This window comes from Narcine bancroftii, chromosome 10 (assembly GCF_036971445.1).
Source record: "Narcine bancroftii isolate sNarBan1 chromosome 10, sNarBan1.hap1, whole genome shotgun sequence".
Lineage (NCBI taxonomy): Eukaryota > Metazoa > Chordata > Chondrichthyes > Torpediniformes > Narcinidae > Narcine > Narcine bancroftii.
In genome coordinates, this window is record NC_091478.1 from 4,443,466 (window position 1) to 4,458,485 (window position 15,020).

The 15,020-nt window shown below is 40.7% G+C and overlaps 1 protein-coding gene across 1 annotated transcript in view; it reads right to left on the reverse strand.

The window, feature by feature from the left end:
* The window catches only part of tcerg1l (transcription elongation regulator 1 like), a 337,676-nt gene that overhangs the window by 112,252 nt on the left and 210,404 nt on the right, over positions 1–15,020 (reverse strand). Inside the window, exons 2-3 of the mRNA XM_069899634.1 lie at positions 9,735–9,826; positions 9,234–9,322 (exon numbers count right to left, since the gene is read on the reverse strand). Coding sequence (XP_069755735.1) covers positions 9,234–9,322; positions 9,735–9,776 — 131 coding nt within the window. The 5' untranslated portion in view covers positions 9,777–9,826. The remainder of the gene's footprint in view (positions 1–9,233; positions 9,323–9,734; positions 9,827–15,020) is intronic.

Consider the following 15,020-nt stretch of genomic DNA (forward strand, 5'->3'; position numbering starts at 1 on the left):
TGTTAATGCCATCTGGTTGGAGAGTGCACAGACAGAATATTAGGTGTTACTACTTCAGTATAAGGGTGGCCTTTGTTTGGCAGTGTTATTATTACTTGAGAAATTTGGTCCCACATAGGAGATCCAGTATTGCACTCTCTCCAGTTGGTGCCTCTATTTATTTAGAAAACTTATCAGAACAAATTTGACAAACTAACCCATCTGCCCTTTTGCAGTACAGAAATACCAGTCAATATAGGGAAAGCTAAAATTGCCAACTATCGCATCTTTATGTTTCCTGCAGCTGTCTGCTATCTCCCTGCAGATTTGCTTCTCCAATTCTCACTGACAATTGAGTGGTCTATAATACCTTTCCATTAATGTGGTCATATTTTTTTAACCAATATAGCCCCAGTGGATGAGCCCTCTAGTCGGTCCTGTCTGAGCATTCCAGTGATGTTTTCCCTGACTAGCAATACCACCCTTCCTGTATATTTAAGAGAGAGTTAGATTTAGTACTTGTGACTAGGGGGATCAGGGGGTATGGAGAGAGAGCTGGAACAGGGTACTGAGTGGATGATCAGCCATGATCAAAATGAATGGCAGTGTAGGCTTGAAGGGCCAAATGGGCTCATCCTACACCTATTTTCTATGTAAATCATCTCCCACCTTCACAAAAACACGCGAGTTGTTATGAGCTGGATTTTTTCCAACCTCCTGCTTCTTTTGGGGGCTTCTATGGATATATGCTGGAAAACAACCAATTTCCTATAAGAGTTGGCCACGTATTTAAATCTATAAAATAAATATCTATCACAGTGGCTTCCTGCATTAGATTTGTGATTCATGATTCTGGTCGTCAAGCCTTACTGCTAACAAGACTGTGAATCATGCCCAATTCACTGTTTCAGATGCAATTCATCCTTTTGGCTGAGCAGTTAATTATAAAATTAAACTAAAGGTACTGCTAAAGATGAATCCCTTAACGGTGACATTAAAATTATAAGTTTTGATATACAATAAAACCCTTGGTATCTGGAACCCATAGGGATTGTTAGATGCTGAATAAATGTATTTTCTGGTTGCTTGAGACTTACTCTTACAATACCTAACTAATGCACTGTGTTAAAAATAAAGAGTTCAAAAGACAAAAATACTACACTGTACTTACACTGAACAAACTTCACTTGCATGAATATATAAACCTTAAAGCATTTTACTTAATTTTCAGTCACATTCTTTGAAAATATTTAACCGTCGCTGCATCTGCAGGTTCCTCCCCTCCACAGAACTGCCTGAAAGACGAACAATAACATTACGGATAATTAACCTTCCTTCCCTCCCACAGTTTACAGATAAAGCCTCTGACCAGGGCAACTCTTACTAAGCAGGGATAAGGAGACATTTTAAGAGAGTCACCCCAATGGTGAGTGGCATCAACTAGCTCTTCGTCCTGGGCAACCCCATTGGTGTTTCACACAACTTTATTCAAACAGCTGCTACAAGCAAATCATGACCAAGGCCCTCCCTCCACTGGCTGAATATTTGCTCCCACCTTCACCAAAAGGTTTATGTGTTACTTCAGAGAACATTTACTTTTACAATTTTGAACTTGCGTATTTTTTACCTATTATTTTAATCTTATTTATTTTATTTCATTTTTATTTATTTTCCTCATTTCTTTTGCCAGTTGTTTGAGGCTGCTGGTTGCTTGAATTCTGGATACCAGGGGTTTTACTATTGCATACAATCTAACTAGCTATATATAGTGATAGACGCGCAAAGCCTCGATGCGGCGATGGGATGATGAGGCTGGGAAATTGAGAGAGGAGATGCAGACACCTTTTACTGTTGTTCAGGAAAGAGGACGGAAGAATACTGCCCATCAGAAGATCAATCTAGAACAATTCAAGTACACTCAAAATACCTCTGCTGAAGCACAAAGCAAAGCACTCTTTTCCAAGTCCAAAGTCACACTCCCTTTGAATTAAAATGTAATTCGGTAAGCAAAATAATCTCAGATAGAAGACTGCATATTCACCAATGAAACCCTCAGCTCTTGAGGTATAGCTTGTAAGCAACAATTATATGTTACTCTTTGGCTTGGCTTCGCGGACGAAGATTTATGGAGGGGGTAAAAAGTCCACGTCAGCTGCAGGCTCGTTTGTGGCTGACCAGTCCGATGCGGGACAGGCAGACACGATTGCAGCGGTTGCAAGGGAAAATTGGTTGGTTGGGGTTGGGTGTTGGGTTTTTCCTCCTTTGCCTTTTGTCAGTGAGGTGGGCTCTGCGGTCTTCTTCAAAGGAGGCTGCTGCCCGCCAAACTGTGAGGCGCCAAGATGCACGGTTTGAGGCGTTATCAGCCCACTGGCGGTGGTCAATGTGGCAGGCACCAAGAGATTTCTTTAGGCAGTCCTTGTACCTTTTCTTTGGTGCACCTCTGTCACGGTGGCCAGTGGAGAGCTCGCCATATAATACGATCTTGGGAAGGCGATGGTCCTCCATTCTGGAGACGTGACCCATCCAGCGCAGCTGGATCTTCAGCAGCGTGGACTCGATGCTGTCGACCTCTGCCATCTCGAGTACCTCGACGTTAGGGGTGTGAGCGCTCCAATGGATGTTGAGGATGGAGCGGAGACAACGCTGGTGGAAGCGTTCTAGGAGCCGTAGGTGGTGCCGGTAGAGGACCCATGATTCGGAGCCGAACAGGAGTGTGGGTATGACAACGGCTCTGTATACGCTTATCTTTGTGAGGTTTTTCAGTTGGTTGTTTTTCCAGACTCTTTTGTGTAGTCTTCCAAAGGCGCTATTTGCCTTGGCGAGTCTGTTGTCTATCTCATTGTCGATCCTTGCATCTGATGAAATGGTGCAGCCGAGATAGGTAAACTGGTTGACCGTTTTGAGTTTTGTGTGCCCGATGGAGATGTGGGGGGGCTGGTAGTCATGGTGGGGAGCTGGCTGATGGAGGACCTCAGTTTTCTTCAGGCTGACTTCCAGGCCAAACATTTTGGCAGTTTCCGCAAAGCAGGACGTCAAGCGCTGAAGAGCTGGCTCTGAATGGGCAACTAAAGCGGCATCATCTGCAAAGAGTAGTTCACGGACAAGTTTCTCTTGTGTCTTGGTGTGAGCTTGCAGGCGCCTCAGATTGAAGAGACTGCCATCCGTGCGGTACCGGATGTAAACAGCGTCTTCATTGTTGGGGTCTTTCATGGCTTGGTTCAGCATCATGCTGAAGAAGATTGAAAAGAGGGTTACTACATGAGGACTATTAACACTACGACAGACTATTGCTCAGTTTGAATGCATGTGGAAGCATTGGCTGATATTTTGACTCAGCTCCACATTTTCATTTTGCTGCAAAATTGCAGAAGGTGGGCACAATCAGTGAGCCAAATTCTCGCATGCATTTGGTGTCATTGGCTGCATTCTATTTAAGGCTAATCTGTCCTCCCTAAATTCTGAACCCAGAAATTCTCAAGGTATTTCAAGTACAGCCTTGCTGCAATTTCATCCATTCTATTCCAGCCAAGGACATTATTCCATTGGATTCACAAGATATTGGAGCAGAAGTAGGCCATACCGGCCCATCATGTCTGCTCTGCCATTCTATCCTGAACTGATCCATCCTCTCACTCAGCCCCACACCCCGGCCTTTTCCCCATAACCCTTGATGCACTGACTAATCAAATACCTGTCAATCTCTGGCGTAAATGCACACTCTTAAGTACTTTTAGAACGCTTGGAAGTTTCCAGGAAATTCATCAGCATTTTATCATAACCACCCTCCCCACTACTGATTCTTCATTGAAATAAAGCTTTTATCTTTTCTAACTTTTAGTTGCTTCCTGTATTTTATACATTATTTGCATCTTCTGTTATATTGGTTCAATGTTTCAGCCACGAATGTAATATCCTTAATCTTTATTCTTAGTCACAGGCTATTTATCACTCCAATGGAGATTTAACTTCACAGTTGAAGAGGTGAACAGTCCGTTGCCTGACATTTTTTTTATCGCCGTGTTTGAGGGTGCGGTGGATGTGTGGTTTAGAAGCAACCCTGTTGTTCAACACTATGTGGTTATCTGTGGCTCAAAAAAAATAAGTATATAATTAAACCCACCTGTTCAGTTGCTTTCTGGTTATTATACATGATTAACATGTTTTAAAAAATCAATATATTAATTTGCAGTCTCATGCATTTTTTTATCAATTAAGTTCATTTCCTTACTTTAAATGTTTGCCATTGTTTACAAGTAATCTACAATTACAAATTTAATTTCTCAAACACCTCTCATAAATTCATCACTCCTTTAAGAGTCGTATTATGTTTTTAAACTTAATACAACTTATTCCCCGATAAACCTTAGTGATGAGATTACTAATTGGTCTCATCTTATTTCACAAGGCACATTTAAAAACAACCTGTTTCCTGGTTGAAATCACATTTGATGTAGCTGAGAGATTTCCCTTGGTGGAACAAAGACATTCTCTTGAGGAGCATGAAATGATTTGCCCTGCGGCCTGATTGAAAGGTCATGAATAAATGTAATCAGCCGTGTCCAAAAATTTGATAAATTTTAAGCACTTTATCTGAGAAAATATAACTCAATTGTTTTTGAAGCCTCGTTAACACATGAGGAAATTACCGTTTTATTAAATAAATTCAAGCCTCAATTTTAACTCTCTCACTGATTGCAAAAACTGAGGAAGAGAACAGTTAAATGAAACCATACTTTCCCAACCATTGGGACCACAGTCACTGTGGTTTCCTCAGTTTGGAGTTCAGGATGAGCCAAAAGTCTTAGAGAGAGATGTTTGATGTGAGCCTTGACAGAGCAGAGCACAAGTTAATGAAGAAAGCAAGATGCTGAGCAAGAGAAAATTAGAATAATCACAGATGCAAAATTATCAAGATTTCTTGAGACTCTGGAAATTATAGAACAGAAGTATGTAACCCTGTTCCTTATCGTATTCAATTAAGTTTTAGAGTCTACCTCAATAGTTACTGCAGTTAGGGCTATGACTGTCTGCCTCATGTTTTTATAAACTCCTCTATTTTCTCCTTTGTCATCCCTCAATCTCCTACACTCCAGGGAGAGAAGTCTCAGACTATCCAACCTCTCTTTATAATTCAAGCCCATCAATCCCAATAACATTCTTATGAATCTTTTCTGCACCCTTTCCAGCAACTTGATCTCTTTTCTGCAGCCAAAATCTTACAAGGGCAGGATAGTGGTGAGGAACTGACTTTTTGCGATATAGACACACGTCTTTCTTTGGCTTGGCTTCGCGGACGAAGATTTATGGAGGGGGTAAAAAGTCCACGTCAGCTGCAGGCTCGTTTGTGGCTGACAAGTCCGATGCGGGACAGGCAGACACGATTGCAGCGGTTGCAAGGGAAAATTGGTTGGTTGGGGTTGGGTGTTGGGTTTTTCCTCCTTTGCCTTTTGTCACACACATGTAGAATTTAGCATTAACGCAAGCTTTTCTTCAGGGCTGCCAATAAATTTATATGCATCCAATTTTCCTTTTCATTGAAAGGCAAAGCATTCAAAATTGATCCTTTGTGTGAAGATTATGAATAACAAATAAAGGAGAGCTAGAGAAACTAATTCCTAAAGAAAACATCTGATGACATTTCATTTCAGCTCACGTACGACATGTCAATAAATGAAGAGCAAACAATCTTTGTGGGAAAACAGAAGATTCTAAATGCTATGGAGAGGATTACTGAGTCAGTTCAAAACTAGATAATGTGTGTAAATATAGAATTAAATTTTGAATACAATTATATAATTGCCTGGAAATGCTTCAGTTAGAATTTCATCTTTGCACTGCAGTTTAATATAAATTGTAGCTCTCTCTCGAGGTCAAGGATGATAGACTTTGCTCTGTTGATCTAGTTACGAGCTCTCCAATCTTGGCTTTGAAAGATCTTCTGCATTCAGGGCAGGTCACTCCAGATGACAGATCTGGCTTTGGTCGTTGCTGCCTCGCTTTCCATTGACTTCTCTTTTCTTCTCGTTCTGCACATCTGTTGGCTTCGAAAGTACCTGCTCCTCTCAGATGATGGTTTGCCAGAGTTTCCTGTCCTTGTCATTGCTTTCGCAATTATTAATGTTGATGTTACATTTCTTCATGTTGGATTTTGAGATGTCTTTGAATCTCTTTTGAATCCACCTCTTCTACGCTTGCCTTCTTTAAGGTGGGAGGAGAAGGTTTGTTTCGGCAAACGTTCATCTTCCATCTGAATAACATGTCCACTCCATCTTAGTTGGTTCTTAATGACGTAGGCTTCAATGCTTGTTGTTTTTGCGTCATTTCGCACACTGACATTAGTTCCATCTTCCCAGCTGATATTTAAGATGTTTCGAAGACAGCGTTGATGGAACTTTTCAAGTGCCTTCAGATGTCATCGGTATGTTGTCCAGGTTTCTGATGCATATCGAAGTGTTGGGATCACCACTGCTTTGTACACTAACATTTTGATGTCTGTTTGAATGTCATGGTCATAAAAGACTCTTATTCAGAGATGTTGGATCTTGTCATTAAGGTGGACATTGGAGGAGAGGTGACTTCCAAGATACAGAAAGTGGTTCATAGTTTCGCCAAATTGAATTGATGATTCTATCCAATTTGTCTCAGTTGGTGATGGTTGGTCAATTATTTGAGTCTTCTTGGAATTGATAAATATTAATGAAATGAGTATTTATGCTAAAAACAATGATTATAGACGTCTTTCTAAATCTATCCTCTGGTGAATGAAATGGACAACTTGCATTTAGCAGACCTAACCCTTTCTGCCTGCCACTTGTTTTTAATTCTAAGATCCTTGTTGGAAGGAATATAAATGTCTATAACCACTTATTATCTGAGCTCAATTGCATTCTGGTCATGAGAAAAAAACTGGCTCCAGTTGCTGACATTTCAACACATCCCACTTTTAAAGATGGTTAAATAATAGAGGTTGTTACACATGTCACAAGAAAAAATGTTTAAGTTTCATTTTTGGGAAAGTCATCTTTTGATGACAGTTTTAATGAAAACCTGAATGCATTCCTGATTTGCTTGTCACAGGTGATTATCATCTTTAAAATGAGGGCAATCCAAATCTGACCTTTATTGAACAGATGCAAATTCTGCTTTGACTTTACGAATGCATCAAGTTTTTGTGATTTTATGAGGCAGATATTTTGTTTTTCCATTGTATTAACAAATTCACTGACTGCAAGTTCCTGTTTTATTGCAATGAAATGAGAAGGAAATCAAAATAAACTTTGCATGGAGTATAATCATATTAGATATCCATGCAGATTTATTACATTGTAAAATATCTGCAAAGCATAATTGCCTCAAAATTCAATGTTGGCTGACAGGGTTGAATAGGCCAAGGCATTTTATTCTGTCTCTGCAGTTCATTCTTTGAAGTCAATGGAACTTAAAAGCAGAGTACAAAGTGCAAGCATTAATTTATACTGCCTTTAGTGCTCTTGACTAGAAATGAATTTCAAGACATCATCTAATGGTGATGTAATTAGAAATGTATTACTTTTGGATGTCTTTGTAATCCTGATTCTAGAATTGCAGTTGGCTCTCACATAATTATTCCACCATCACTTGGTTTTCAAAACATTTAATTAACTCTTTATAAGGTCACCATAAATAGAAATGTTACTTTTAATTATTTTTATTCCTTTACTATGATAGAGGAAGATCTGAAAAGTAAATGTCAAGAGCTGTAATTACCTAAATGGTTTGTTCATTCGCTGTAATGACAAAAGCTGTGTAGAACCTGAGCAAAAGGAGGAAAAACTTACATTTAACTAGTGTCTATCATGACTTCCACCAGCGTTGTCTCCGCTCCATCCTCAACATCCATTGGAGCGCTTACATCCCTAACGTCGAAGTACTCGAGATGGCAGAGGTCGACAGCATCGAGTCCACGCTGCTGAAGATCCAGCTGCGCTGGATGGGTCACGTCTCCAGAATGGAGGACCATCGCCTTCCCAAGATCGTGTTATATGGCGAGCTCTCCACTGGCCACCGTGACAGAGGTGCACCAAAGAAAAGGTACAAGGACTGCCTAAAGAAATCTCTTGGTGCCTGCCACATTGACCACCGCCAGTGGGCTGATATCGCCTCAAACCGTGCATCTTGGCGCCTCACAGTTTGGCGGGCAGCAACCTCCTTTGAAGAAGACCGCAGAGCCTACCTCACTGACAAAAGGCAAAGGAGGAAAAACCCAACACCCATCCCCAACCCACCAATTTTCCCCTGCAACCGCTGCAATCGTGTCTGCCTGTCCCGCATCGGACTTGTCAGCCACAAACGAGTCTGCAGCTGACGTGGACTTTTTACCCCCTCCATAAATCTTCGTCCGCGAAGCCAAGCCAAAGAAGAAGATCATGACTTCTGGACATCCCATAGCACTTTACAACCAATAAAGTGCTTCCGAATTATATTCACTACTGTAATACGGGACACAAGCTGGCCAATTAATTCACTGCTACATCTCACAGTCAGTATCTATTGTCAAGTACAGACGTCAAAAGATCATTTAAAAATGAAGATACTGGAGATATAACAAAAATGCTGAGAGCACCTTGTGGATCCATCAGTATTTGTGGAAGGAGAAGCAAATCACAAAAATCTACAGACACCGTGGTTAAAGTAAAAACAAAAAATGCTGGAGAAGCTCAGCTGGATAAGTAGGGTCCTTTATGTAGAAAAGGTAAAGATACAGAATCGATGGTTTGGGCTTGAGACCTTCATCAAGGTATGAAAGAGTGTTGGCGGATCTCCGTAAAAAAGGATGGGGGGTGGGGGGGAAGGTGGGGGGAGGGGTGGTAGTGGAAAAGGCAGGAGATGTAAGGTGGAGAAGGGAGGGAGAGGACAGCAGCAATCGGGGGAGGAGGGATGGCTGGGTAGGTGCAGGGGAAAGGAGGGGAGAACTGGAAAAACTGGAAAGGGGGAGTGGAAAGAAAAGGAGAGCTATTTATTAGAAAGCAGATGTTAATGCCATCTGGCTGAAGAGGGCCTCGACGGAAAATAAGGTGTTTTTCCTCCAATCTGTGAGTGGTCAGAGTGGAACAGTACGTAAGGCCAAGGACAGACATGTGAGTGTGGAAGTGTTACTCAGAATTGAAAGGGTTGGCTACTGGGAGGTCTTTGTAGTGGCAGATGGAATAGTGGTTCTGGTGTCACTAAAGGACTGGGAGCTCAATTAAAAAAGATAAACAAAAATTTGGACTTACCAAGGTGATCCTGGCACAGGAGTAGATGCCACAGGCTTGGTCTGGTGACGCACTGTTTCTTTCTCACCAATGGCTTTCTTTAAATCTTTCTTAATTAAAAGAAATGTGAATTCCCATTAACATACAAAAGATTTTTTTGGTCAGATTTTTCAAAATCAGAAACAACTCACATTTTAGATGCAGTTTTGTGAAGATGTCTTATGCTAAGGAATGAACATAGAAACTTCATGATGTAAGTTTTTATTACAACTGATTTGAAGGTGAGAAATAAGCAATGGTATCTAGTGAGAAGAAGAGGGACAGTGACCTTTGAACAATGCAAGGGTGTCAACATTTGATCATTCCATGCTCTGACTAGCTGTCTGCAATATCTATCTTTAAAGGACAAATGTTTTCAAAGCTGTTATACAATTCCAAGATTGTTCCTTCTTGATCTAGCTATTTAATTCAAAATACTTAATGTTTCTTTTTATATGTGTATGGACAAAAAGTACAACAAACCTCTTCTGAGTTCACATTTGATTCCGTTTTCCTTCCTGACATTATATTGGAAGTCCTGGGACATGATTGCTGGCAAGAATCTTTTTCTTTATCTGTGAATGAAAAATAATATTCCACTAAAATGTCAAGATCCACAAAAGTTATCGCATTATTTTCTATCTAATGCTCACTAAAATAACCAGGGTATCTTTAAAAGCTTTGAGCTCATTTTGTTTTCACTTTCTTTAGACATGTTTTACAAATATAAGTTTAATTGCTTCTATTATTTTCCAGTTGTTCATTAAAGTACACTTCAACTCACACTCAAAAGCTTTCATATTATACAGCATTTAGTTATTTCCCAGTTTCAGCATTCCTGTATATCGACTGAGAATTAATCTTCATCACAAATCATGTTACAAACATTTACTTTTTCATTCTAATATATTGATATTTGCACAATATAAAACGTATACTGTGGTTTGAACATGTAAAGATCATTTACAACATCCTTTCCTACGAGTTAGATAAATTAACAAAGGATCTAAAAACAGCAGCAGAAAACATTAGGCCAATTTCAAATTTGCTGAAGATTGATGTCCTGAGGAATGGGTATTAGATGAGACACTTAGTAATGAATGGAACCCAACAGACAAAATGAAGAATTGGTTTCTTTGCTCTCCATAAATGCTCTTGCAGAACACGCAGTTTTTATACACCACTCAACAGAATATTATTTAGAAGTAAAACACGAAAATTTGCAGCCACCGGGGTTGAAGTAACAACACGATGCTGGAGAAACTCAGTAGGTCAAACAGTGTCCTTTATATAGCAAAGATAAAGATACAGACCAATGTTTCAGGCTTGAACCTTGATGAGAACATTATTGAGAACCTTGTTAAATAAGATCTGGTACTTTGTGCTTGAAAGGCGAATTTCTCATTTTATTTCTCAGTTTTCTACAGGACACGAAAGGTAATGTGGTTCACTCAGTCAATTCCAGCATCTGGAATATTCCTTTCACTTGATTATCCTGCTACAATCCGTTTTGCCTCAGGGAATCAGGTTTCCCTGCTTCTACTCCCACTCACTATTTGTAGAGCTAAGTTACAGCGAACATAGAGCTGTACAACATAGTTCAGGCCCTTGAGGCCATGATGTTATGTCGACCTCGATAAACCTACTCCTCATCAATTTAACATTTCTCTTCCTCACAGTCCATAGGCCTTAATTTTTCTTACATCCATGTGCCTATCTTAAAAGACTCTTAAAAATGTCTGCCATCCCCACCAATGCATTCCAAGCACCCATCACTCTCTGTATATATAAAAAAAGTACCTCTGATGACTCCCTTAAACTTTCCTCCACTCAATGACCAGTTAACTTATCATTGTGTTGTTGGGATGTGGAAGGAAGCAAGAGCATCCTTGGAAATTCCAAATGGTCATAGAGAGAACCTACAAATTCTACATGAACAACATCTTCGGTCCCTGGAGCAGCAAGTCAGCAATGCCTACTGCTGCCCACTGTATCACCTGAAAATTCTATCTCAGCCCTCCTTTTTTGAGATAGGTATGCACGTTTTTGGGCAAGTTCAGTGGTGCTAATTGGTGCACAGGGAGGGAGTAATGTCTCTCTTGGGTGATTCTTTTACTTGGCATATGAGACTGACATATGCCTGGAGTCCTGAACACTGATGTAGGTCCAATCTTGTGACCAATGTTTGGTATTCTATATATTGTGTTGGTGAGTCGTTGGAGAATCAGGGACAGTTAATGGATAGGTGAGAGAGGACAGGTAAGTGGGGAAATGGGATTGCAGGCATCACTATGAAAACTAGCATTAATTTGATGGGCTGAATGGCCATCTGCAATTCCGAGGAATTATAAAAAAAAAGAAATTATATAAGAATGATATCTTTCATGAATATAATCTCTGATCCCATTATCACATCTGGAATGATCATTCCCACTTCATCTAAATTTTACAATCTTCTCTCCCTAATTGTTTACTTGTTTCCCTGAGCTCTTCCCAAACCTTTCCCCTATACTTACCTTTGAGTCTTCTTTGCTGTAATCTTCCTCCCACGCACCCAATTATCTCTCCAGACCACTTTCTTTCTCTCTTGGGGGCCAAGTTCTTCTTGAGCTTCCCCGCTTTTCCCATGATCATCTCTCCACGAACACCCCAACCCTTCCCCCTCCTCCTGACCTTCTCCCTCTGACTGTCCCTCTGACATCCATGTTCCCCACCGCCCCACAATCTTAGTTTCCCATCCCTTCCAAAAATAAACTCCAGACCTCACTAGTGTGGTTTTGGGATGTGCCATGCTTTGGGTATTGTCCATGGTGATATCCGTTCAAAAAATTGGCATGTCTCCCACTCGTTCTTTGACAACTAATGAAAACAGGTGCCGAAAATTGTTATGCCTGATATTACATAAATAAGTTTGATTACGATCAATTTTGATACGTGTGAGTCTGGAAAGCAAACTTGCTCAACATCCTGCACAAAAAAGAGCGTGGGTAAGTCTCAGAGAAAGACTGAGGAATAAGGAATTACATAAATAAGTTTGATGACGATCAATTTTGATATGTGTGAGTCTGGAAAGCAAACTTGCTCAACATCCTGCACAAAAAAGAGCGTGGGTAAGTCTCAGAGAAAGACTGAGGAATAAGGAATTACATAAATAAGTTTGATGACGATCAATTTTGATATGTGTGAGCCTGGAAAGCAAACTTGCTCAACATCCTGCACAAAAAAGAGTGTGGGTAAGTCTCAGGGAAAGACTGAGGAATAAGGAACACCTCATAAGCCAACAAAACAGATTCAGATAAAAATGTTCCTCATAACTCATGTATCAGCGATGCTTCAGTTGCAAGTCAGATGCTCTGGTCTTTCCACCATAGAATACCTTAAATGTCTAAATATCTTCACTAATATAACAAAGTGAAATTTTAGGCAATCACAAGAAATGTTTCAATGTGGTTCATTTTTATTGTTATCTGGTACTCTTCAGGATTTTACATGGTCCGTGTTAGTTTTACATTATCATTCCGAGGTATTTACTGTATTTTCAGTTTTGTGTTTATTCAAAATGATAATAAAGTACCTACATGTATCAGTGGAGTCAAGATAAATCTGAGTTCAATCAGCAGAGATAAATGATGATCAACGCATCAGGGATAAGAAGATGCAGCCAGCTCCTTTTTTAATGTCACTTTAGAAGAAAAATGATGTGTCTGAACAACGAGTAATAGATTTTATCTGGGACACAGTTAAATATTTAATGTAATTTATTTACTGTTTAGTAATAGATTATATAGTCTGTATAATTGTTGTTTATGTTTGTTTTTTCTTTCTTCTTTGGCTTGGCTTCGCGGATGAAGATTTATGGAGGGGGTAAAAGTCCACGTCAGCTGCAGGCTCGTTGGTGACTGACAGGTCCGATGCGGGACAGGCAGACACGGTTGCAGCGGTTGCAGGGGAAAATTGGTTGGTTGGGGTTGGGTGTTGGGTTTTTCCTCCTTTGTCTTTTGTCAGTGAGGTGGGCTCTGCGGTCTTCTTCAAAGGAGGTTGCTGCCCGCCAAACTGTGAGGCGCCAAGATGCACGGTTTGAGGCGTTATCAGCCCACTGGCGGTGGTCAATGGGGCAGGCACTAAGAGATTTCTTTAGGCAGTCCTTGTACCTCTTCTTTGGTGCACCTCTGTCTCGGAGGCCAGTGGAGAGCTCGCCAAATAATGTTAGGTCTGTTTTGTTCATGAATGAGTGAGTCAAACACCAGACTGAGTCGAAATCAAGGTTCTTTGTTCTTTATTGCCGGATTGTAACACTTGCAACTAACAGTGTTAGTTGGAGAAGGCGCATTCTGCCGTTATCAGCAAGTGGTGTTTTTTATGTACCTTAGGATACGTACTTAGTAAATTATCATACCATGACATTGTCCAATGAATAAACTGTTGCTGTCCCTCTCTGCTAGCCTCCTGCACATCAATTTGTCATCCCCACTCTTATCTTGAGAGTACAAGGTCACAACTGCATCTTGTTACGGCCCAGCACTGGGTGACTACCTCTACATTCCCAGCTCATGATGTTTATACCTAACAATAACACGATCTTGGGAAGGCGATGGCCCTCCATTCTGGAGACGTGACCTACCCAGCGCAGTTGGATCTTCAGCAGCGTGGATTTGATGCTGTCAGCCTCTGCCATCTCGAGTACTTCGCTGTTAGGGATGAAGTCGCTCTAATGAATGTTGAGGATGGAGTGGAGACAACGCTGGTGGAAGCGTTCTAGGAGCCGTAGGTGATGCCGGTAGAGGACCCATGATTCGGAGCCGAACAGGAGTGTGGGTATGACAACGGCTCTGTATACGCTAATCTTTGTGAGGTTTTTCAGTTGGTTGTTTTTCCAGACTCTTTTGTGTAGTCTTCCAAAGGCGCTATTTGCCTTGGCGAGTCTGTTGTCTATCTCGTTGTCGATCCTTGCATCCGATGAAATGGTGCAGCTGAGATAGGTAAACTGGTTGACTGTTTTGAGTTTTGTGTGCCCGATGGAGATGTGGGGGGGCTGGTAGTCATGGTGGGGAGCTGGCTGATGGAGGACCTCAGTTTTCTTCAGGTTGACTTCCAGGACAAACATTTTTGTTTTACCATTTTGGAATACACCCATTCTATAATGTTTGATGCATTGATCATAATGGATGAGCATTAATAATAAAGCGTTGTCACTTCCACTAACTTACAAAGATTGTTGTGTGCTTGAATTGTTAGCAAATAAGTCAAGAGGAAACAATGGCAACATTCACGGTGTGCCATGAGTTCTAGCGTTAACAGCAGACAGCCAGGGAGACTTTAGTTTTCACTGTAGTCTCAAGCTTCATCATTGCAAAAATGTTCAGGAAACTCAACCAATCAAAATGCAAGTAAACAATATGAACATCACTGCAGTTGAAAATTATAATCATTTAACTCTTCGTCCCGCCAGTTCATCAATCTCAGCATTAATTAGTTTTAAGTACATTGGCAGAAATAACAGGAAATGTTAATTTTAGCGATTGTCTGCATTTGCTATAATTCTCTAAGTTATGACGTAGTCATTGATCGTTTACTGATGGTTCCCAAAAATACTACAAATAAATAAATATTCAAATTATCTGTTTTCAGTGGTTTTGTGGTGGCATGCCACAAGGCAGGCGAACCGGCCCCGCTTGTAATCCATGCTGTCGGGGGTTTCCCCTTCTTCTCAGCACCAGACTCAGAAGCCCGCGTTGGGGGACCACGTGATGCCCGAATGACGTTTGCGCC